This window comes from Nannobrachium achirus (genome assembly GCF_963921795.1).
Source record: "Nannobrachium achirus genome assembly, chromosome: 20".
In the NCBI taxonomy this organism is placed as follows: Eukaryota; Metazoa; Chordata; class Actinopteri; order Myctophiformes; family Myctophidae; genus Nannobrachium; species Nannobrachium achirus.
Genome location: NC_137827.1, coordinates 27,609,642 through 27,633,785, shown reverse-complemented (window position 1 = coordinate 27,633,785; position 24,144 = coordinate 27,609,642). Strand labels below are relative to the sequence as shown.

Here is a 24,144-nt window from a genome sequence, read left to right as displayed (position 1 = left end):
GATAGGTTCACTGCCTCTGCAGAAAGTTTACGAAAGCATGCATATCTTAAAGAAAATATGAAGAAAAGATAAACATCAGGTACTGAACAGAAGGATTGAGTCTGCACACTAGTAGGGATGGGACGATATACAAATTTCATGCCACGATTAGTGTGACCGAATTGTGCGATTTTTGCTATTTCTGCGATAATCAAAATATCCCCACCAACATCCATTATCCCGGGGGCTGAACATTTGCCAAAAAAATAGCAGCTCTAGCACGACGCGTTGTGAGCTTGTAGATCGGCTATTTTACTCTGGCAAAGAGATTTGGTAGAGAGCGAAAAAGGGCTGTATCAAGTACGTTACTTCCAGGTCTGTTTTACCAATTATAGTACTGGATATGCCGCTCTGCAAATAAAAGATGAACCCCAGTGATGACGGTTATTGTGCGATTATTTTACGCCTACGATACGATCCTGCCTTGTGAGTGTTTTTTTCACGATAAACGATAATGGCGATTATCATCCCATCCCTACAAACTAGACAATGCTCCCGTATTTCTTTTTATTGGTATAGGACGTGTCGAGTGTCAGGCTGAAGAAGACCTTTATGCTTTAAATGTCACGAAGGTATTCCAATAAATGTTCATGGGAGCATTGTCTAGTCAGTGGGTGCGGAATTCTTTTACTGCCCCTCCGTTTTGGTCAGTTTTATCAGATTGTTTTGTCATTCCTTACACCTGCTGTATTGTTTACAACCAGAGGATTAGCCAACTGGTGGTGTAAAGTGATGTGTAATCCTTTTCCTACTTCTCTCAGGATTACCTGAACAGGAAGAACTCTGGCAACGGCTACAGTATCCACCAGCCACAGGGGAATAAGAAATATGGGACAGAGAAATCTGGCTTCCTGCTCAAGAAGAGTGATGGGTAGGTGTGGAGGCATGGTTAGAAGGAGAAGGGGGGGAGTATTTTAAGCTAAAATTGTATTCCCTTAAATGGTATAGCGGTGGTAAGTCCCCTGCCTCATCAACTCACATACACCCCCCTTCCACCTCATTTCTCTTGCATCTCCCTAACCTCTCTCAGCGTTTGTCTGAAGACTGACTGTCTTCAGAAAATGGTACAGCGGTTGGATTTACGGAAATATAGTCTGATAAACAGGAAGAAACCGAGTGCACAATGTGGACTTACCAGGGAGACCTGGATTTCTACTTCCAGTAAGTTTCCCCTCGTCCGGACCTGGGTGGAGAGAGTGGATCAGAGTTGGGCTTGGAGTTGGAGAGAGAGAATGGGGAACTCAGACTTCATTTACCCCAGCTGGTCTTCATTATTGTGGGGTTGAAGATTCTAGGAGGGGGCCCCTCCTCTGGAACTTACTGGCAGACTAGCTAGCTGAGTAGATCCAGCTTTTACGTCGTAACCCCCCTCACACACACACACACTTGCACATACATTTCAAATACTCTTGACTCGGAGCCAGATTATGGTGAGATAAGATGAGAGGATGTGGTTCGGTACGGTGATATGGAGACAAGAGAAGGGTAAACAACTCTCAGTTCATTGATACAAAACAGAAGATTCTCTGCCATCTTACCTGATTGAATTGAGGTAATATAAACAAAGAGTTCTGTGTGAACAGGAGGGAGTTTGGCCAAGCTGCAGTGTGCAGGTTACGGCTCCTCTGTTCCAGGGAATACCCAAAGCACCAACCTGAGTCATATAACTTAAAGCAAGGGTCTTCAACATTTTCAGGCCAAGGACCCCTTAGTTTGGAGAGAGATGAAGCAGGGACCCCCACAACCCTTTCAGAGATTCCATATAGTTTCATCGTTTGACAGCACAATCATCAGTGTATTTTGGATTCATGTCAGTTTGTGTTTTCAGATATTTAACCACTTGAACTGTCAATATTTAATAAACTTGACCTTTCACTCTGTACTTAGTCTGCTCTTTTTCTCCTCTACACCAAAGCTTTTTGCCGAAAATAGCCGATCTACAAGCTCACAACGCCTTGCTAATATACTGTATATAGCAAGATATGTTGTTCAGAAATCTGTTGCTTTAACCTCAGAGTTAAAGGAACACTCTGGATTTTACTGTGCATATTATGCACGGTGACTGTGAAGTCATAGTCTAAGGTGAAGAGATATCACCTAGGTCTGTCTGTGATTCCATGTTTCGCTCTCCTCAGTCATCTCTAATCTGTCCAGTCACATTTTTGAGCGGTGGTTACACCGTCTCCTATACGTGGCCGTGTGTGTATGCGTGTGTGTGTGCGTGTGTGTGTGCGTGCGTGTGTGTGTGCGTGTGTGTCTGTATGTAGCCTGCAGGCCTGCAGTACCTTTTATGACCACACATGTTAAGGGAGGGGCGCTGTTGTTCAGGCCAGGCCAGACCAGGCACACACACACACACACACACACACGCACACACACACACACACACACACACACACACACACACACACACACACAGGGGGGAAGGGGGGGGGGGGGGGGGGTAAACCACCGCTCAGTTCACACGGGTGTGATTTTTAGGTGATAGTTAGAAAACTAGAAAAGAAAATTTCTAAGAAATTTTAAGTGTGCCTGCAGCTCGCTAAGTCCCCTGAAAAACACGTTTTGGCATGAAACGGTTACGTTTTGCGCGTTTGTGGTGCCCCCTATGGGTCGAAGTGGAAATGCTTTTGGTTATATGTTCAGTATAGCGCCCCCCACTTGTGGTTAAAATTTGGTGTTGACTGGATGTTTCGTTTGTGATTTATGGCTACTTCTTACAAAACGGGCTCCTCCCGCTAACTTTGGAACCCTGTTACGGAAGAACGGTATGGACTATCAAAATATCGTTTAAATATGTTTATCGCATGAGTCCATAGATTGTGTGTATCGATTTTTGTGACATTTGGAGAAAATATGTAGGAAAAGGAGCAAAAAGTGTGTTTTGAAGAAAATTCAAAATGGCGGAAAATCTATCCTGACGCAAATGGGCGTGGCCTATATGAGGAGATGCGTCATGACCCAAGGAATCCAGGGAAAAAGGAATTTTAATTTTCCGACCCACGGTTCAAGAGTTACAGGCCGAAAGGTAAAGTGGACTGTTATAGCGCCACCATGAGGCCAACTGACGAAATTATTTTTTATTTAATCCTTGATATCATTATAAATCTCCTCTCCAAGTTTTGAAACTGTAGCCCCTATGGTTTGCGAGAAAAAAAATATTGAATGTGAGTTTTTGCGATTCCCATTATAAGTCAATGGGTAAAATTAATTCACTAATAAATTAATATCAATTAAACGATACAACTTTTCTCTTAGAAAAGTAATAGCACCCCATTCCCGGCCGAGCCGCTCGTTTTGATGTATATATTGCGGCGGTGGCGTAAATCGTGCGGCACTTATTACGTGCCGAAATTTTGTGGTGACATTACTTAAGTATGGCGGATTACAATAAGTGTTTTGCCATTGCATGGCAGGCACACTTAACTACACCGTGGTGAGGTGAGATAGCTCTTCACCTTGGACTATGATAGAGGCTTGACTGTCTTCTTTAACGGCATTTGGAGGTGACACTTGAACGTGAATGTCTTGTCCTCTTGCAGAATCAGGAAGGTGTGGCAGAAGAGGAAGTGTGGGGTCAAATATGGCTGCCTGACGATCTCTCACAGCACGGTGAGGACAGACACCGGGCCTAACACGTTCAGTAGACATTTACATCCACCATCTCCAACCCACAGGCCTTTAAGTTGAATTGTGTTCCATTAGTTCAACAAAGTACAGCAGATCCGTGGCTGACCAGAATGTGTGTGTGTGTGTGTGTGTGTGTGTGTGTGTGTGTGTGTGTGTGTGTGTGTGTGTGTGTGTGTCTGCACTCAGATCAATCGGCCACCAGCCAAGTTGAACCTGCTGACTTGTCAAGTGCGCCCTAACCCTGAGGAGAGAAGGATATTTGACCTGGTCACACGTAAGTTCACCCCTTATCGCCTAACGCATGCACGCACACATACACACCCCCAGCCCCCCTCTGGCAACATAGCCCTGCCCTGAGCATTAACAACCAGTGAAGTCTCATGCAGTGAAGTCTCATGCATTCTGAGTCATTTGCAACGCAGCTGGCTGCGTGACGTTAGTTGGCCCAATCATTGTTACAAATTATGACCAGATTATGTTTTGTTTGGAAATAAACTGTAGATGGCTTTTATCTGCACGCCGGTGATGTGAAACAGGTGTGAATCTCTGGCTTTTGCTAGGTTCATACCACATCACATAATCACACAGACGATTTTATCCAACACTGCTGGTATTACTTTATGGTATCTTGCAGTCTCTCTGTCTCCCGTTACATAATGAGCTTCTTTAAACTTTAATGAATAGTACAATGCTTCTTAATTTAGTGTCCATTCTTTAATTTGTTCATTCATTCATTTAATACAATACAACTTGCACATCTGCAGTGGTAGGATGTGGTATAGACACTGGTGTCGGGTAAAGGGCACTTATAGGCCATTCACACTGAGCGACACTATGACTATAACTATAAATATATAGTTTTAAAATGGTTCAAAGTCAAGTGGCTGGCAGAGTTCACACCAACTAAAAAATCACACCAGTGTGAACCGAGCATTGGTGTCCATTAATTTCAAGGGTGTGTGTGTGCGTGCATGCATGCACATTTCAAGGTTGCTCGACAGCACCTCTCTGGTATTGCAGGCCAGGCTCAGGCCAGAGAGACACACACGGACGCATACACGCATACACACACGGCCACGCTATGGAGATGGTGTGACCACCGCACAAAAAAAGAATACAATGGTGAACGTTATAGTTATCGTTATAGTTCTGAATGGTGCTTTACTGGTTGACAAGTAGCCCTGCCTGAAGACCATAAGACCAATATCTTTCCTGTCCAAGGACGGATACCATCTTAATTCAGTGGTAGTTCAACAAACTACTGCTCAGTCCGCTCTTGGACAGGGGGGGATATAGGGATTATGATCTTCAGTTTACAGTTACAGCTTTAAATGGACACTGAGGGTTTTACAGTGAATTGTCAGCGTCTCTGTTCATACTAACTATGTTGCTTCCCTTTCTCTTTGTACTGTGTGTGTTTAGACAATCGGACGTATCATTTCCAGGCAGAAGATGAGCAGGAATGTATGATGTAAGCGCTGAAGCCCACTTTTCATTTGCTACCGTTTATTTGAGTCTGTCTTTCTCCACTTTTCCCCCACCCTCCTTATCTTTCTTCACCCACCGATCATGTCTTTACTTGCACGTTAAGGAAGAGGTGCAAAATGTAGAAAAGTGCCATGCTGTAGGGCAGGCTATTAACGACTTGAATCCCAACATCCCTACTCTGAGGGCGAACATTCGCCAAGAATATCAGATCAGATCTGCAAGCTCAAAACACGTCGCAACCTGACATGTTGTGAGCTTGCTGATCGGCTCTCTTTTTGGTGGAGAGATTTGGTGCAGAGGGGGGGAAAAAGTACAGAGCCGACCCCTATCAACAATGTTTATAGTTTACCAAGCATGGAGGGTTTAAGTTGTTCAAAATAAGAAAGGAATTCATTCATAAAGATGCATACATGTCAGTGGGATGAGACAAGTCTGAACAGTCTGAACAACACTCTTGCACCATTGAGAGACTGCTGAAAACAGTGTTAACAAACAATGGACAAACAGAGAGAGAGAGAGAAGAGGAGAAGTTGTAGTTGTCCTCTAGGAGGCCCCTGGCCCAGCTGGTGTTGGGCGGGGCCGATCTCTGGAGGGAGCCACAAAGCTGAGCAAGAAAGTGTGTGTCTTGTTTGTGCAACATCATGCATATGCATGTGTGGGAGCATGGGTAGTGTGCTTGTGTGTGTGTGTGTGTGTGTGTGTGTGTGTGTGTGTGTGTGTGTGTGTGTGTGTGTGTGTGTGTGTGTATATGTGTTTTGTTGGGGGTGGTGGAGGGGTTCTATCTCCTGCGTGTGTGTTTGTGGGCCTGAGAGCAGATGCTTTGATGTGCTGTGAGACGACATGGAGACAGAGGAAGAGGAAGGGTGAGTGGGATGAACAGGAGGGTGGGGGTGGTGGGGGCACAGCTGAAAGGACAGGGGAAGTGACAGGCCTGAGAAACGAAGGACACAAGTGTGAAGGTGGGCTGTACTATGAAGCTTATGTAAACGCTGGTGGGGGCGAAAGTGACTCTTGGATGACTAAGCACTATGATGGGTTGTTTGGATCTGTTTTTAGCCTGTGGAGAAAATGAATTGCCGGTCCTTTGCTTGTTCTTGTTATGACGAGTCTGTGCTGTGCATCTTGCCTCCTTCCCTGGTGAGGTATCACTTTGAAGTTATCCATTTTAATTGGATGCAAAATGTTACAAGTGAAAGGAACAAGTTATCTTCTTTGTTTTCTCTGTGCGCTTCAGCCTGCTTGAGCCTGTGTGTAACGGAGGTGATCCGAACCTCCCCACCCGGCTTCAAACCCGGGTCTCCCACTTGAAAGTCCAATATCTTAACCATTACTCCAAAGGGATATCCCTAATGGAACGAGGGCAGATACTAGACTTTTGAGGCTTCATGCTGGGGCTGCGACTCTCTCCGCCACACTCACCCCCCTTTGATCTCCTCCTATGGGGAAGCCCGGATCCGGGTCACGGCACCAATGTAACGGAGGTGATCCGAACCTCCCCACCTGGCTCCGAACCCGGGTCTCCCACGTGAAAGTCCAATATCTTAACCATTACTCCAAAGGGATATCCCTATGTAGTAATAGTTAAGATATTGGACTTTCACGTGGGAGACCCGGGTTCGAAGCTGGGTGGGGAGGTTCGGATCACCTCCGTTACACGTGCACATGCGCGCATGTGCTTTCTTGTATTTCTATCTTTGTACGGACAAGATGTCAGGTTATGTTTAGAGGTTATTCCAAAACATAGTACTCTATATGCATGCATGCTGTATATTTGCTCCTGTAGATTGAATTATTGACGTTAACTTGTGACATTACCAGGTCAATCAGTAATGTGTGTGTAATATATACGTGTGTAGGGAAGGGACATTAATCATTTATTACTGTTTATCATGATAAAAAAATCAAAATAATTGTATCGTGGAGATTTAATTGTATCGTGAAATTATCCTCCATCATGCACTCTGGGATCAATTCAACTTTTAATTGCGGAGCTGCTTATCCTGTACCATTTAAACCCTCTATAATTGGTAAAACGTACCTGGAAATAACGTACTTGATACCAAATCTCTTTGCAAAAAAAATAGGCGATCTGCTATTTTTTGGCAAATGTTCCATCCCAGGATAATGGATGTTGGGGATATTTTTTGATTATCGCGATGATATCATATTCCTTTGGTCACAATATTCGTGACATGAAATGTTCATAACATCGTCCCATCCCTGTACGTGTGTGTGTGTGTGTGTGTGTGTGTGTGTGGTTCAGCTGGGTGTCGGTGCTACAGAACAGCAAGGAGGAGGCTCTGAACACGGCGTTGGGAGGAGACCAGCTCCACCTCCAGGACAGCGGCCTTCAGGACCTGTCCCGAGCCGTCATCGCTGAGCTGCGACGCATGCCTGGCAACGAGGTCTGTGCCGACTGCGGAGCAGCAGGTCAGCCAATCACATTAAGATGAATGAGAGTCATGGGATGTTTCGATTTTTTTATGTGGAGGGAGAAAATATGATTTTTTTAAATCTTTATTAGGATCTCCATTAGGTTCCACAAAGTGGTTGCTAGTCTTCCTGGGGTCCACAGTCCACACAAAATGAATACAATAAAAACAGACAATAGTTCAAATTGTGTTTGTATAATGTTATGTTATGTTATGTTTTATTTATTTGTCATGGACATCACAATTACATTGGACGAACCAGATGCATTGATATAAGTGATTATAGCACACATGCTAATTCTCATCACCTGTCCACAGGAGGCTTTTCTATTTTACAAAAATCAAATCTAACACCAAATCAAGTACAATAAACATTAATACTATTCTAAAACCCAATCAAGTACAAAAACAATAATACTAATCTAAAACCCAGTCAGGTACAAACAGTTACAATATGTGCTTACTAATAAGACCTAAAACAACAAACCACAATCTGACCCATCAGCTTGTGGGACATACAACATCATAAATAGCCATATCAGTCAATATCAAATAATCAATCTTCTTCCAATGTCTTCCTCCCTGTCTCAGAACCTACATGGCTGTCCACCAACCTGGGCATCCTGACCTGTATAGAATGCTCAGGGATCCACCGAGAGCTGGGGGTTCACTACTCCAGGATCCAGTCTCTAACACTGGATGTACTCAGCACTTCAGAGCTACTGGTACTGAAACACACACAGCCCGGGGCGTAGAGTCACTATTATGGGGATCGTTTGTATCAAAGGGGCCCCTGATTAACCTTTTATTCATATGTATTAATACACATTTAATTTGTACCCAAACATATTGTGCTTGTGGCTTCGTTCAAAGACAAGGAAAACCTTTATTGCTGTAACAGCTCGCAAATACCACACATACTCTACAGACCAGCTCAAACTCCTTGATGCTTCCTCCATCAGTCATGATATAAATACCATAAACAGTAGGCACCTTAAATGAAAACACAACACGTAAATCCCCATAACACAGGCCCAATGCAAATAATTACACAATGAAATGAAAGTAAAGCAGCTTAATACGCCATTGTGACCCAAGGCATACTGGGAAACCTGGGAAAAGGAAAATCCCCTACTCGGGGGACCCCCTTGCGGTGTAAAAAACCTGTGTATGGGTTCACATTGGGCAAATTATGCCACTGCACACAGCCTATTGGGTGAAGGGCAAAACCCCGCACACCTGGCTCTAGAGTAGACTTAAACAAACACTAACAAACACTGGATGTGTCACTGTGTGTGTGTGTGTGTATGTGTGTGTGTGTGTGTGTGTGTGTGTGTGTGTGTGTGTGCGTGTGTGTGCGTGTGTGTGCGTGTGCGCGCGAGCGCGCTCGCTCAACATACAAGGATTTGCAAGGCCCATTTTGTTTATTTGATTTTGTAATAAAACGCTTGTGTTCGTCAAACAATAAGTTCGCTTCAAGTGTTTCTTGCCAGTCTGTTATCAGTGTGACAAAGGTTGAGGAAACCTCATACAGTACATGGCTGGCTGCCCCGTAATTCAGACAGACAGACAGACAGACAGACACAGAGAGTGACAGTTTAGTGACATCAGCAAGGCCGAAGCATAATTGTGCAATTCTGTGCAGATTGCATTTCTGGAAAGTGCTGACTCACCTGAGCAAACCCAACTGAAAACAAAACCATGCATGCATGCACGCACGCACGCACGCACGCACGCACACACACACACACACACACACACACACACACACACACACACACACACACACACACACACACACACACACACACACACACACACACACACAGAATGATAACTGAACTCACACACACAGAATGATAACTTAGAATATTGCCTAAGTACAGGCTTGGTGTAACTGTTATTTACTAGACTTTCTAACTTCTTCATTTCATTGTCTCTGTCACGGGTCAGCTGGCGGTCAGTATCGGCAACACCAGTTTCAATGATGTCATGGAGGCAGGTCTTCCCAATGACTCCGTCAAGCCGTTTCCCCAAAGTGACATGTGAGTTAACTCTTATGTATAAATAATATGTAGGCTATGATTTTATATTTCGAAACAATACCACAGTGTTTCTCAAACTTTCAAATGTTAAGGTCTCCCCTTAACTCTGACAGTATACAAACCTGTTAGGTATGGGTCCATTTGGTTCCATTTGTATAATGGGTCCCCATAAAGGAACCCACAAAGTCCCTGGAATCCACTTTGAGAACTGCTGCAATACCATTAATAAATACACAATATTAACGCGCACAAATACAAACGTAGCACTAAAAGAAATGCATTTCCAGGAATGCCAGAAAGGAGTACATCGTTGCAAAGTACGCCGACCGTCGGTACGTCCTGAGAAGAGACGATGCAGACCCTGGCCGTGTGTATGACGCTGTGAGGGCTCGTAACCTCACTTCCCTTCTCCAGCTCTATGCAGAGGGCGAGGATTTGGCCAAGTCTCTCACACTGCCCCCCGATGGACAGGCGAAGGTAATTGGCACCTCAAGCAGATGTGTACACACCAGTGTACAACAATGGCACACACACACACACACACACACACACACACACACTCACACTCACACAGACACACACATACACTGTATTAGGGCTGCAAGCAAACTTTCGGAGGTTCGAACGTTCATTTGTTACGTTGGCAATCGAAGTTCTAAATTAATGGGTTCAGTTTCTTTTTTTTTTTTTTTACACAAAAAAATATTATCAGAATGGGATAGGCCTATTCAGAATGTCACAGTAGTAGGGATAGCCAAGCCAATAAGAAATCAGAATACGAAATAGGTTACCGGTAAACACTAACGGTTAATGGTGACCGTTAATAAGTAGTTTTAAAATGCGCCAGAACAGCTTGGAGCGATCAAGGACCGTCCTCCGCTCCAAATCCGCTCCTGAGGCATGTTTTCACTACAGTTCCGGAATTTTTCCTGCAAAATAATTAGCATAATCATTTTCAACTTGCCGGGAGTTTTGTTTTTTGGGTGTTTTCACATGAGCAAAAATGCTGGCATCGCCATAAAATACATCGTTTTCACTACTAAACCGTCACGGAATGAAAATCCGTGTTGCCAGACTTTGCGAGAGAAATAAGCAACCAGGTGTACGAAAATAAGCCCCAAAAAGTGATATTATCTAGGCCACAAAAGCAATTTAAAACTATAAGCATCGCCACATCAGCTACTTGACAATTACCGATCTAAAAGATCACAACAAATAAAAAGCAGCCAGAAACGATCAATACATACAAGCAACTTTACGGAAATCAAGACCATAGTCGCTTATAATTAGCAAACATGGCAACCAGTGCTTACCACACCGTCTGCGTCTGGACGCTTGGTCGCTTGCTAAAGCAGCAGCGAGTCACGTCTGTTCGTCTCTCCTTTTCTCTCTCACCAATGGATTTAAGTTGGTAAAGATTCCAGCTTTTATCACATTACGAGCGCATCGTGCTCCTGTCTCCAGAGCGGACTTGTATCAAAACCCACACAGCTTAATTACAAATAGGCTATAGAATAATTTTGAACCATGCATTGATCTAGCATTAAGCTTGCATTTCTCGACGTCTGTCTTCTGTGTTTGGCTGGCTTACATAACATAATATGGATTCTGAAGCTTTCAATCCCAATTACAATGCTTTAACTGTTAATATTGGCTCCTTGCGTGCACCTGCTTGTCCGAAAAAAGTAAAAATCACGGTATGCCGTTTTCACTGTGGGGATATTTCTATTCTGCCGGGACTTTAGGCAAAAATTACTAGGTATTTTCCCGTCACGTTTGGGACACCAAAACTCACGGAAGACAAAATAAGTGGCCGTTTTCACATGGCGTGAATTTCAGAATTGCCGTCATTTTGGAAAAAACTTCCAGAAGTTTGACTCAGTGAAAACGGGGCTCTGTTGGGGCAGCGAACTAGCTTCACTGACACACGCTTGATGACAGTGAGAGTGTACATACATATATTATGTGCTTGTTAAAAAGGCACTGTAAGACTTCAAAGCTGTGAATTTAAACCAAATGACGCTCTTTGAGCAGAGGAATGACATCTCTTCTAGACAGGATGGCCCACCCTGCATTTTCACGACTGTGGAAAACACTAGAACACACACACACCCTTGTGCTGTGTGCAAAACATGCACTTAAGTTCCAATTAATATGACCCAACCCACAGCACTGTTTTTGTCTGTGTATGTGTGTGTGTGTGTGTGTGTGTGTACGTCTGTGGCTCTAATGTCTAAAAACGGAACAGTCAAATGTGGATGGTTACAGTATGGGAAATATGTGTTAATTGTTCTCTTGTGTTCAGGGTGCATAGTGGGTAGTTAGTTAGAGGCCTGTGTTGTAATCCAGCCTGCCCTCCCATCTCTGCGGGCCTCTAATCAAATCTTACCCTCTCCTTTTCCCTCATCCTCTCATCTTGTCATCCCCTCCTCTGCCCTCTGTTAAAACGTTACACTTCCTCTCTTTCTACGCCTCCTCGTCTTTTCTTTAATCGTATTCCACCCTTCTCTCATCAGCGGTTTCCTGCTCAGAGAGCGAGTACCGTGTACCGTTGCTGACAGCTGTGTGTGTGTGTGTGTGTGTGTGTGTGTGTGTGTGTGTGTGTGCGTGTGCGCGTGTGCGTGTGTGCGCGCGGCGTGTGTGTTTGTGTGCGTGTGCGCGTGTGTTTTTTGGCTCTCATTTATTATTTCAGCTTTCAGGTCACAGCTCAGAGATAGGGTCATTGAAACCGGCCCCTTCCATGTTTGACATAAGCACACACTGATACAAGCAAACGTAAAAGGAACATTTTCCTTAAGTGTGAGTTAATATACATTCAAACAACATAGTGGGCAGCAAAGCATTCATCCTTTTTATTAAAGACCTCTTTAGAAAACAACTGTCAAAAAACGAAACAAAATGACTTAATCTCTGTTATATAAAAACATGCTGTCAATAACAGTATTTGTGGAGTGAAATGTCAAGTTATAGATAGATGAGGCAGATGAAATGTTGAATATTACATTCAGTGGCCACACTGGTGGCTCAACTGGTAAGAGCCCATACATTATAGGCTGTAGTCCTTCCTGGAACTGGTCCGGGTTTCAATCCAACCCAAGGCCTTTTGCTGCATGTCGTCAACTCTCTCTCTCTCTCTCCTACCTTTCCTATCTCTCTGTAACTGTCTATCACAATGACAGAAATGCTTGGGCGGGTCACGTTCAGCAATGCCCTAAAGCAGGGGTCTTCAACAGGAGGTCCGGGACGCCTAGGGGGTCCTCAGAGTTACCACAGGGGGTCCTCCAAATCTTTGTGTGATAGAAACCTTTTTTTATCTCCTTTTTTATATTAACCACTTGAACCCTAGTGTCCATATTGGGAGAAATTTTGCCAAAAATAGCAGAGCTTGTAGATCGGCTATTTTCGGCAAAGAGGTTTCGTGTAGAGGGGAAAAAGAGCAGACTAAGTACAGAGTGAAAGGTCAAGTTTTATAAGTATTGACGGTTCAAGTGGTTAAATATCTGAAAACACAAATTGACATGAATCCAAAATACACTGATGATTGTGCTGTCAAACGATGAAACTATAGGGGAATCTATGAACAGGTTGTGGGATTCCTTGCTTCATCTCTCTCTCAACTAAGGGGTCCTTGGCCTGAAAACGTTGAAGACCCCTGCACTATAGTAAATTAATTCTACCTTTCTCCTTCTATTAGGACGTCAGAGAGACGGCTCTTCACCTTGCTGTGCGCCTGGAGGACAGGAGCTCTCTAGCACTTGTGGATTTCCTCATCCAGAACAGGTCAGTGCTCAGCCTGTCGTTCATAAGTTCATACCGACCTGAATGGTTTGTAGATTAGTCGTGATGCTCCGGGAGCCACAGGGTCGTCTCATAGCCTGTCTTGTCGTAGTGAAAAAGTATATAAAGCAGTGGATCGGGACCCCCAGGGGGGGCCTCAAATTATTTTGATAAACGTAATGTTCAACATTGTTTTGGCCAAATATTAGAGGCAGAAATAGTGAAAATAGACGATCTACATGCTCACAACGCCTCGCAACGCGAGGCGTTGTGAGCATGTAGATCGCATGTAGATCGGCTATTTTTTGCCCGTCAGGGTGGGGGGGTCCCCAGTTAGAATATGATTATTTTGGGGGTCGCGGCCTGAAAAGGTTGAGAACCACTGCTATAAAGTATGTGTGTACTGTATGTGTGTGTGTACAGTAACTGTCTGGAGAAGAGGACAGCAGAAGGAAACACCGCTCTTCACTACAGTGTCCTGCACCACAAGCCTGAGTCTCTTAAACTGCTTCTCAAAGGAAAGGCCACCCTCCACACAGGTAAACACATGCACATTGTGCGCACGTCCAAACAAATATAATCGTCAATGTGATTAAATGTATACCCATAGAATATATTTTTTATTTTCCTCCAGTGAACTCTGCGGGGGAGACTGCAGTGGATATCGCCAGGAGGCTGCAGCACCTGCAGTGTGTTGAACTGGTGAGGACCTCACTCTTTCCTTAACTTCATTCACGTTGTGCTTCCGGAAGCGGAGTCGTAGCTTGTTGTTCAAATAAAGAATCAAGTTGCATCATTAGAATACTTACCAGAGAGTCAAATCCCGAGACAAATACATTCAAATCCCATCGCTGGAAATTGTACCTTTTAAACCAACTCCCAACGCAGCAAAGCTTTGCAAGAGTCTTTATCTCCATCAGCTCCCAGTGTGTGTCATCTATGAACTGGGCTGTTCTTACCGGACATCTGCCTGGCTGAGTCAGACCTGCTTTGTGTAATATCCTGTTTTGTTCTTCACTTTGACCTAAGAGCAGTAACAGAAACAGTTGGCTGGTACTGTATAAGCCCCTTGATGAAGCACACATACTGTAGCTAGCCACTTCATAGATTTCATTATAGAGCATCGCAGCGGAAGTGGTTTCCGGGCTCCACTAAAACATCTCCCATTCATGTTCCCCATAGACCTTTACAAAAATATTTATAACAATTATGTTAAGCCTAGAAACCAAGCCATCCAGCATGGCAGTGAATCATGACCATAAAACCTTTGATCCTAAATGAAAACATATTTTAATATTTAATAAATACCCTTTGTTTAGCAATTTTCAAAATGTTCTTTTCATAGAAACAAAGGTTTCGTGTTCATGATTCTCTGCCATCCTGGATGGCTTGGTTCTAGGCTTAACGTAATTGTTGTAAATATTTTCGTGAAAGTCTGTGAGGAAATGAACGGGAGATTTTTTAGTGGAACCAGTACACCACGCCCACTACAATGCTCTATAGCTGACCCTTTGAGTGTTTCCATGGCATGACGTTTCAGATTATACATAGGCTACTACTCTTTTCAGGCTGTGACCCCCCCTCCCCCAATGCCCATCATGAATCAATCATGAATCATATTTGAACTGGAGAGTTGAGGCATTACATTTAGTTTGACTCGGTTCCACAGATAAATATTGCGTGAGCTTGTAGATCATCTATTTTCACCAATTATTTGACAATTTGGCCAATGTTTCACCAGTTTGTGTTGTATAGTTTGTTGCATTATGTTTGGTGCAGTATTGTTTTAGGTATTAAAAGTCTTAAAGGTCCTTAAACTGTCACTTAACTGTCAGTCACCAAAATCATGTGGGCTCACGACCCACAGGTTGAGAAGCACCACTCTAGTAGTGAGTGTTCTCAGTGTGTTGTTGCCTGTGTGTTTCAGCTGGAGCTGGCTCAGAGTGGGAAGTTCAACTCTCAGATCCATGTGGAGTTCCTGTGGGAGACCCAGTCTCAGGAGCTGTATGAGAGCGAGGACGACCTGGACGAGAGGGTAAACCAAAACACACAAAAAAAAAAAAAACGTTATGGCTGTCACGGTTATGACATTTTACATTACAATTAATTGTCACTCAAATAATTGCGATTAACGATTGAATTGTGTATTTGTCGTTGACAATTACATTTCTGTTTGGCTTTTAGGCTTTGAAGTTGCACCTGGCAGTTATGACACATAACTTAGATGTACAATGAATTTACCTACTTATACTTATAAAAATCGAACCTCTGTTCGAAGTGGAGCTGTGTGTGTGTGTGTGTGTGTGTGTGTGTGTGTGTGTGTGTGTGTGTGTGTGTGTGTGTGTGTGTGTGTGTGTGTGTGTGTGTGTGTGTGTGTGTGTGTGTGTGTGTGTGTGTGTGTGTGTGTGTGTGTGTGTGCAACAGCGCCCCTCCCTTAACATGTGTGGTCAGAAAAGGTTACTGCAGGCTACAGACAGACAGACACGGAGACAGACAGACAGACAGACAGACCCACACACACGGCCACGTATAGGGAGCTTGTGTTCCACACAGCTCCAAAAAGAACATTGATAGTGGAAATAGCCGATCTACAAGCTCACAACGCGTCGCATCGCGGCGCGTTGTGAGCTTGTAGATCTGCTATTTCCGCTACTTTTTGAAAGTGTTTGAAACTACAGTATGTTAACCTTTCTCAACATGGAAACGATTATGACGATTATGCAAAATAATTGCGATTACCTCAAATAATTGCGATTAGACGATTATGTAATAATTGTGACAGCCCTAACCCCCTCGCAAGCTTAGCACTGTCTGTCACTCTCAGCCAGAACCTGAAAAACAGAAAAGAATGGGCACACCTGTCTAAAGCAGGTGCAGGCAAAAGGGGCCTCGATGTCAACAACCACACAGTAAAATCTTTAGTTTTAATTGAACTCTGAAGTGCGCAATGGACCTGTAAGGGTTCCTTTGGTTACATTTGTGCACTCCCTGAGTTACAAATGGATAAGTGAATACTGCGAATTTCACTGTGCACAAGAAAACAAGATTCAGACTTGAAGACACATTTACAGTTTAGGCATGTAGCAGATGCTCTTATCCAGAGCAAATTGAAAGTTTGAAATCTGAGTAAATGGCGTGAACCCTTGTCAGCAAATGTCAGGGTAAATGGTCACATAAGTAGAGTGCAAACTAGAGAATAATGTAGGGCTTTAAATAAACAAGGATACTTGGTAAACATCACACCTAGCATCTGTCTAAACAACATGCCACCTGAATAACAGTCATGGCTCATGGCATTTGTGGTCAAGCGAAACAAGATTTGTTTTGCTTGACCACATGCTATGACAAAACAAAAAGGTGAAGAAGGGATACGAGGAATGAGGAGTTCTAGGGCAGGGGTCTTCAACGTTTTCAGGCCAAGGACCCCTTAGTTGAGAGAGATGAAGCAGGGACCCCCACAAACCTTTTCATAGATTCCATATAGTTTCATTGTTTGACAGCACAATCGTCAGTGTATTTTGGATTCATGTCATTTTCTTTTTACATTTTTTTCAGATATTTAACCACTTGAACCGTCAATACTTTATAAAGTTGACCTTTCACTCTGTACTTAGTCTGATCTTTTCCCCTCTACACCAAACCTCTTTGCCAAAAATAGCCGGTCTACAAGCTCACAATGCCTCACGCTGTGACGTGTTGTGAGCTTGTAGATCGGCTATTTTTGGCTAAAGTTCTCAGAATATGGACTCTAGGGTTCAAGTGGTCAACAGAAGAAAGGAGAAAAAAAGGTTCCTATCACACAAAGATTTGGAGGACCCCCTGTAGTAACTCTGAGGACCCCCTAGGGGTCCCGGACCCCCTGTTGAAGACCCTTGTTCTAGGGTATGAGGTGGAGTCTGAAGTCTTCTTCAGACTGCGTTGGAAACGGGTAGTTGGTGTGTAACCCTGGCTGCAAGGGGGGAGTTTATTCCACAGTTTGGGAGCCAGGAGGGAGAAGAGTCTAGGATATGTGGAGCGTTGGCCAGGGTATTTTAGGGAAGGTTTTAACAGCCTTCCTGTATTAGCTGTGTAAGTGAGCAGGAAGGGGTGTAGGGTTGGATCATGTCCTGAAGGTACAGGCTGGGGTGTCCTGCCCTCTCTGTTGCCTTGTAGGCCATGATCACCAGTGTTTGTACTGGGTTCTGGCATCAACTGGAAGCCATTGAAGGGAATACAAATGTTGTGGGACGGGTGTGTGTATTTAATGAAGCCACATTGATGTGTTGGACAAACTTCAGAAGAACCCTCAGCCAGAAATATCTAAATATAAAACCCATCTATAGATAGGGCTGTCCCGATTATGACATTTTACATGACGATTAATTGTGACTCAAATAATTGCGATTAACGATTGAATTGTGTTTTTGTCGTTGACAATTACATTACTGTTTGGCTTTTAGGCTTTGAAGTTGCACATGGTAGACACATAACCTAAATAAATATACAAACAAAGTATGACATACTTGACAACTTTATACTTAAAAAAAGAACATTGATAGTGGAAATAGCCGTTCTACAAGCTCACAACGCGTCACATCGCGCGCCTTGTGAGCTTGTAGATCTGCTATTTCCACTATTTTTCAACGTGGAAACGATTATGACGATTATGAAAAATAATTGTGACAGCCCTATCTATAGATGTATGTTTTATTTTATTTTTCACACATCACACCTTCGCCACCTTTGACACAGTAGAATTGGTTCTTTTACCTCACGTTTTGTATTGTTTGGGAAAATAAGATGCAAAAGGAGTGCAGAGTAACGAAGTGAAGACGCCACGGTGAAGCAGTGGAGATGAACGCTTTTTTCTTTCGCTCCCCCTTCCTGCAGTTGAGCCCATCGCCCAGAAACCACCGCAATCCTCTCTCCTCAAACGGAGGCCCCCCTCGCTGGAGTGTGGCTAACGGGGCTAACGGCGCCGGCAGGCCTTGCCAGACATATGAGAACCTGGACTTCCTGTACAGAACCCCGCCAACCAACAGTGCTCCTACAGGCGGCTCCATGCCACCACCGCTGCCAGCTAAATCCATCCAAAGAGGTGAGCTTTCAAACGGGTGCATCTCTCCACTCCGACATGTCTCCTTTCCGACATGTCTCCATTCCGACAGTAACCCTATCTCTAACCCTAACCCTAAACCTAACCCCTATGGGAGTGTCGCCACTCCGACAATAAGAAGTCAATTTCGGAGTGGCGTAATGTCGGAATGGAGAGAGCCTCCCCTTTCAAACAGTCTGCATAATGGGATGTACCCTCTCCCTTCTCAACCACTTGGAGATGAGTAACGCATGCATCAGGTAAAGATAGTTGTTCCGTTTAAATAACCTATTGATGTTAACCACAAAACCAAATAAAACTCCAATCGATATGCTCTGAGCTTGTAAATCCGCTATTATCACTATTTGAGAATATTTGTTTTTCATCTTAAAAAAAGGTTCTTTACATTTTTGAACATGCGTAAAATAGGGATTCCACGGTTAAAGTGGAAAGAAAATAGCATTTACCTCCTGGCTTTGATGTCTTTACTGATCTCTCAGACTCTCTGAAATCTCTCTAAACCCGTGTCACTCCTCACTCTTATTTGACCCCCTGCCGCAGGTCGCTCGGACCCACAGATCTCCGTCACCACCCAAGAGGGCAACCCCATCCTACGCCGCTGCTCCAACCCGACGCCCCACCCCTCCGTCTCCCAGACACAGGCCAGACACAGCCCCCCTTCCCCCAGCATGGAGAGCCAGGGTCAGGGGGGCAGGCCTCCTCGCTCACCGCACGGACAGGGGCCGTTGCAGCGGGGACAGAGGCAGACCATGTCCTGGGAGGGCCAGCCTACTGCCAGCTCTCAAAGCAGTGTCGCCCCGGCGTCTCACTCCCAGAACCACATAGGGCCTGTCAGGTAAGACCAAATGGAGCTTCACTGCTGCCAACAACCACAGCCATCAAATCACTACTGACAGCGCCCTCTGCTGGAAATTAATATGACTTGTAGACAGAGTAATACTAATAATACATTTTAGTATTATTGTTAGTACATGAGAGGACTGTAGCTATTTGAGAATCAAAGCTCTTTAGAAATCTCTCATTAATATTAACACCTTAACACAGCTTTACTTTTCTGCTAACATGACCCTCGTTCGCATTACAGTTTCCATCCTCCCATTTTTCCCCTGCTTAGATCTGATCTCAACTATTTCAAATGAGGGCAGACCATCTTTAAAGGGCCATTTCACCTCTGGGACAACCCGATCTTATTTTATTGTTGTTTGGGACACGATCAACACAATCCTGAGTTATTTTTTGTGTTCAATCTTTTTTGGCATGTACTAGTGATGCAAAACCTTTAATTATAGCAGCTTTATGTAACTTGTGCCCTGTGACCCTCTGCAGTTCAGAGAAGACCACTTCGTACCGCCGCACCAGCAGTGGAGGCGCAGGCCAGTCCAAGTGTGGCGTGCTGTCTCCTGCCTGCGTGGGGAGCCAGGAGGAGCTGTACTGCAGCCTGATGGCGGGTGGCCCTGGCTCGGCCCCGGGACAGTCTCTGAGCCCGGCGCCGGCCCCCGCTCCGTCCTCCTCACCTCTCTTGGCCCCAGCCCCGCGACCGCGCAGGAACGCTATGGTGACACTCTACTTCTCATTTAATATAGTCAGTATGTGTGGTTAACAGTTTGGAGTATCAAGACTAATAATAGAAAGTTGTTTAATGCAGGGGTTCTCAAACATTTTTAGGCAGTGAACTCCAAAATAAACATAATATGAACTGAGGACCCCCCACCCTGACAAGCACTTGGAATTGTAGGTATTACATTTAATGTGACTCGGTTTCACAGATAAATATTGTGAAAATAGCAGATCTACATGCTCACAACGGCTCGTACTGCGAGGCGTTGTGAGCATGTAGATCTGCTATTTTCACAATGTTCTCCTCTTGCTTACTTAATATTTGACAGTTTGGCCAGTTTGGTATTAAAACGGTCTTGAAAGTCCTTAAATTGTCACTTTATAAATGTGCAGATACCCTGTATACACTTATGTAGGTTTGTTTACCGTTGAGTGAGATTTTTTTTTTTACATTAAGCTAATCATCTGCGGACCCAACAAAATAATTTGGGGACCCCACTTGGGGTCCCGACCCCAGGTTTGAGAACCACTGGATTAATGTAACATTTATATCAATTTGTTTCCCAATTCTTGGTGGTGACTTTACATTTTTTTCATTTGCAAATGCCTGTATGTCTGTTCATGTGAGACTAGCAAGAGTGTGTGAGATTTCACAGTCAGTTTTAACCTGCTCGCTGACAAATGCAATGCACGTCCTTCCCAGGTCTCTGGCAGCAGGCCGCGACAGAAGCGCGTCAAGGCTCTGGTGGACTGCAGGGCAGTCAGCTCCGAACAGCTGGCCTTCTTCAAAGATGAGATCATTGTGGTCACATCCACTGATGACCCCCACTGGTGGGTGAGTGACACTACAGCTATTTACTGCACATAGATAATCTTGGTTTACATCAGATATAAAATTGGATGAGGATTAAAAATATATTTAATTTAATATTGTACAGGTGGGCTCTAAGCAAAAATAATACAACATCTTGTGTTCTCTGTGTCTACCAGGTTGGTCACATAGAACGGGACACGTCCAGGACTGGGAACTTCCCTGTCAACTATGTACATAAACTTGCAGACTGAAAGGACTTGGAACAGCCTTCTCATAGAGGGAATACTGTATGTTCATATACTGAAGGACTGAACCAGCATGGGATGCTTTTCGAAACGTTATCCTCACTTTGTGCAGAGTATGCTCATTGGAGAGGATCACGTAATTCCCTTCAGTGATGTAATTCTCTACAGACCGAAGCTAGAGGATTTGGACAAATTTGGATCTCTTTCATGTGAGGAACTGTGAGATACCTGAGGATATATATTACACGCTACCCTTCCGCGGGCTTTCCTCCAGGAAACCAAGATGAGAACAGGAGCCTTTCAGCGCTTCTCACTCAAAGGAAAACGCGTTTCCTTTGTGGCTGGTTCTTGGCAATCTAACTCAAAAGGATGCCGTGTTTCAACCATTGTGGTCTATTTTATCATAATGACATCCATGAACCACTGCTCTTCGGAAATGTAGATTTTTTTTTGTCCCCACATATGTAGCAAGGCGTCAAAACTATTTTTTAAATCAGTTTTTATTAAAAAAAAGAATTACACAGTTATATGACAAGGATTTCTATGCTGAGAGATAACTGTAGACCCGCAGGAAAAATGGAGGTACATTTTCTTTAGATGGAATCCCCTTGAGAGCCTGCAAAGCCTAAAAATGTGCTTAGCAAGCTTCTGCATAGCAATGAATAGAGTAGCAGTAGTCTTTTCAATTACAATGTGTCAAGACTTTAAACCAGGCAGAGACAAGGTTAATATGAACTCTGTATATTTTACAGTCTCCCTGTGAATCAGAACGTGGCCATATGCCTGTCAGTCTGTCTCCAACAGAAAGCCAGGCCTCCTGGCTGCCAGGGCAGGGTGCTGAAACCTTAGCCCCAGCGTCTAACCTGATTTTGGGCACAAATCCAGCATTGACTGCGCCCTGGCAGGACGGAGGGGAGAAGATCCAGTTTCTTCTGGCTCCAGGAATATGTCCCCAGAGAATAAGGACGGTATGTTAGAAATGAGACTCTTGAAAAGAAAAGGCCTCTGTTTGACCAGGAGATAGGAGTATGTGTTAGTTATAGTGTCCCTGTGGTAGTCATTTGTTCAGTGAACATAAAGGTGCACACTTCTCTAAACACACTTGTGAGTTGGAGCAGTTGCAGGTATGCACATGCCAGCTAGACTCGTCCGATATGGGTTTTTCTAGGCTGATTTGGGTGAAGAGGAAGGCCGATATCAACCGATTTCATTTCACTCTCTAAGATATCCATAATTACTGTATCAAACTCTGTACCCTAAAAATGCCACCCCATTCCACTGTCTGTGCATGTATGTGCCTTTCATTCTATTTATTGTTCACTCTATTTTACTTTTCAAGCACTTTAAGCTCTTACTATTTAAGAGTAGCGCTTGAGATGTTGTTCTTATGCATTCAAAATGTGAAAATTGTTTTAATTGTACTGGATATAACAAATTTGACAATTTTGAGAAACAATTTGTGGAATAAAATAAATTTGCCATATCGGCATCCTTAGTCACCGGTCCCCATATGGGGCAAAATGCAAATATCGGCCCGATATCTGACTGTCAAATTTGCCTGCAAGGAATACCATGTCTTTGTGTGTCCCCTAAGCTAAAACAGCTAACAGCTTCTCTGGTGCCACTGTTCTATACTGTATATTGTGCATTTTCTCTTTTGTTTTGCTTTTCCAAACCCCAGAAAAGATTTTCCAATGAGTTCATGGTTGCGGCTGATGTTTGCCGTCTTGTACTGATTTGATGTTAATGAAGTTGGTCGCATAGAGAATGCTGTTTCTCTTTTCCATTAGCAGTCTAGACGGTCCTCAGAGAGAGAGGAAAGACACCATGTACTGTAATGGACACTCACTTCCTCTCTCAATGACACACTTAAATGTATGTTTTTTTATACCTTATTTACCCATGGTAGGTGCTCCCTGCTTCACACTCACACACAGTGAATTTACAAATGTATGCACTCTGAGTTATATATATCAGAATTATACAGTGTCTGCCGAGACTTAATGGTGGTCACTGAGCAGTACTGCTGGAGCAGTTGGGGAAACGCAACAAAAGAAACGCCGTTCACACTCTTTATTGTGAGTTAATTATGAGTCTTTCTCGAGGACACCCAGATAAGGTGGGGAATTATAATTGTATTTGCCCGCTTGCACAGTAAAATGCTGAGTGTAAACGTAGCTCTGAAAGTGTTTCAGAGTTTCATTAACATAGTTAACCTAACTCAGGATTTTGCTATGCAGATTGCATTTACTGTCCTGTATGCATTCCTGTGTTCATGCAAGTGTTGAGAAGGAGTTTATTGTCTTGTTGTTTTGTTAGGGAATAAGTAAACCTTAATGTTTAACACAGACCAGGTAAAGGTTGACTGCACTATGACAGACTTTTTAAGCAGTGTCCACTTGACCATAAATAGAACTAGGAACTCCATTGTTCATTATTTTACCGCAAAGTATAAATGTAAACACTGTTTAGGACTAGATCAATAGAGCACGAGGAAACAATAGATGTTGGCTTTTGTAAAGTATACATAATGCTGCACCATACCCTTTTTACTGTAAATATGACATTAGTTGTCCACATTTCACATTGTATATTACTGCACATTTCATGATATATGTTTATTCTGTCTTTCTGTTCCTGGCATGAGTAGAATAAAGTACTGTCCCTGTCAGAGCCCTAAGGGCTAATAGTAAATGTCGTCTCCTTACTGCGCAACACCAGCAACCATAATATGAATCATTTAGAAAGTTTGAGCTCACATACTGTACAGTGTACAAGATCCCCTCACAACAAATGACTGGTGTATATACAACAGAGAGAGAGAGAGAGAGAGAGAGGTAAGTGGCCAGACATCCTAAATTGAACTGCATTATCTCAGGAAACCGTTTCAGTCTTCTTTACTGGTCTATAGCTATAGAAGGCCAATCTGTCTGTAATCGAGGGATTCTAGGCTGACTTGGACCTCATTTGCATGAGTTTTTTTTTCCTCTGGGTGTTTCGCCTTGATGGGACTCACTTTTTT

General features: G+C 43.7%; 1 protein-coding gene across 2 annotated transcripts in view; it reads left to right on the top strand.

The window, feature by feature from the left end:
* Positions 1 to 23,783, top strand: part of asap3 (ArfGAP with SH3 domain, ankyrin repeat and PH domain 3) — a 48,536-nt gene extending 24,753 nt beyond the window's left edge. The window contains exons 10-26 of one of the 2 annotated variants that reach the window (XM_080749980.1): positions 801 to 910; positions 3,582 to 3,651; positions 3,856 to 3,943; positions 5,092 to 5,140; positions 7,421 to 7,587; positions 8,181 to 8,314; positions 9,543 to 9,634; positions 9,922 to 10,111; positions 13,329 to 13,414; positions 13,835 to 13,950; positions 14,046 to 14,113; positions 15,339 to 15,446; positions 18,281 to 18,488; positions 19,047 to 19,341; positions 19,833 to 20,061; positions 20,767 to 20,894; positions 21,054 to 23,783. In XM_080749980.1, coding sequence (XP_080606106.1) covers positions 801 to 910; positions 3,582 to 3,651; positions 3,856 to 3,943; positions 5,092 to 5,140; positions 7,421 to 7,587; positions 8,181 to 8,314; positions 9,543 to 9,634; positions 9,922 to 10,111; positions 13,329 to 13,414; positions 13,835 to 13,950; positions 14,046 to 14,113; positions 15,339 to 15,446; positions 18,281 to 18,488; positions 19,047 to 19,341; positions 19,833 to 20,061; positions 20,767 to 20,894; positions 21,054 to 21,066 — 2,151 coding nt within the window. In that variant the 3' untranslated portion in view covers positions 21,067 to 23,783. Of the gene's footprint in view, positions 1 to 800; positions 911 to 3,581; positions 3,652 to 3,855; positions 3,944 to 5,091; positions 5,141 to 7,420; positions 7,588 to 8,180; positions 8,315 to 9,542; positions 9,635 to 9,921; positions 10,112 to 13,328; positions 13,415 to 13,834; positions 13,951 to 14,045; positions 14,114 to 15,338; positions 15,447 to 18,280; positions 18,489 to 19,046; positions 19,342 to 19,832; positions 20,062 to 20,766; positions 20,899 to 21,053 lie in introns of both variants that reach the window. The other variant, XM_080749979.1, reaches the window with a different exon arrangement.
* The last annotated feature ends 361 nt before the right edge of the window (positions 23,784 to 24,144 follow it).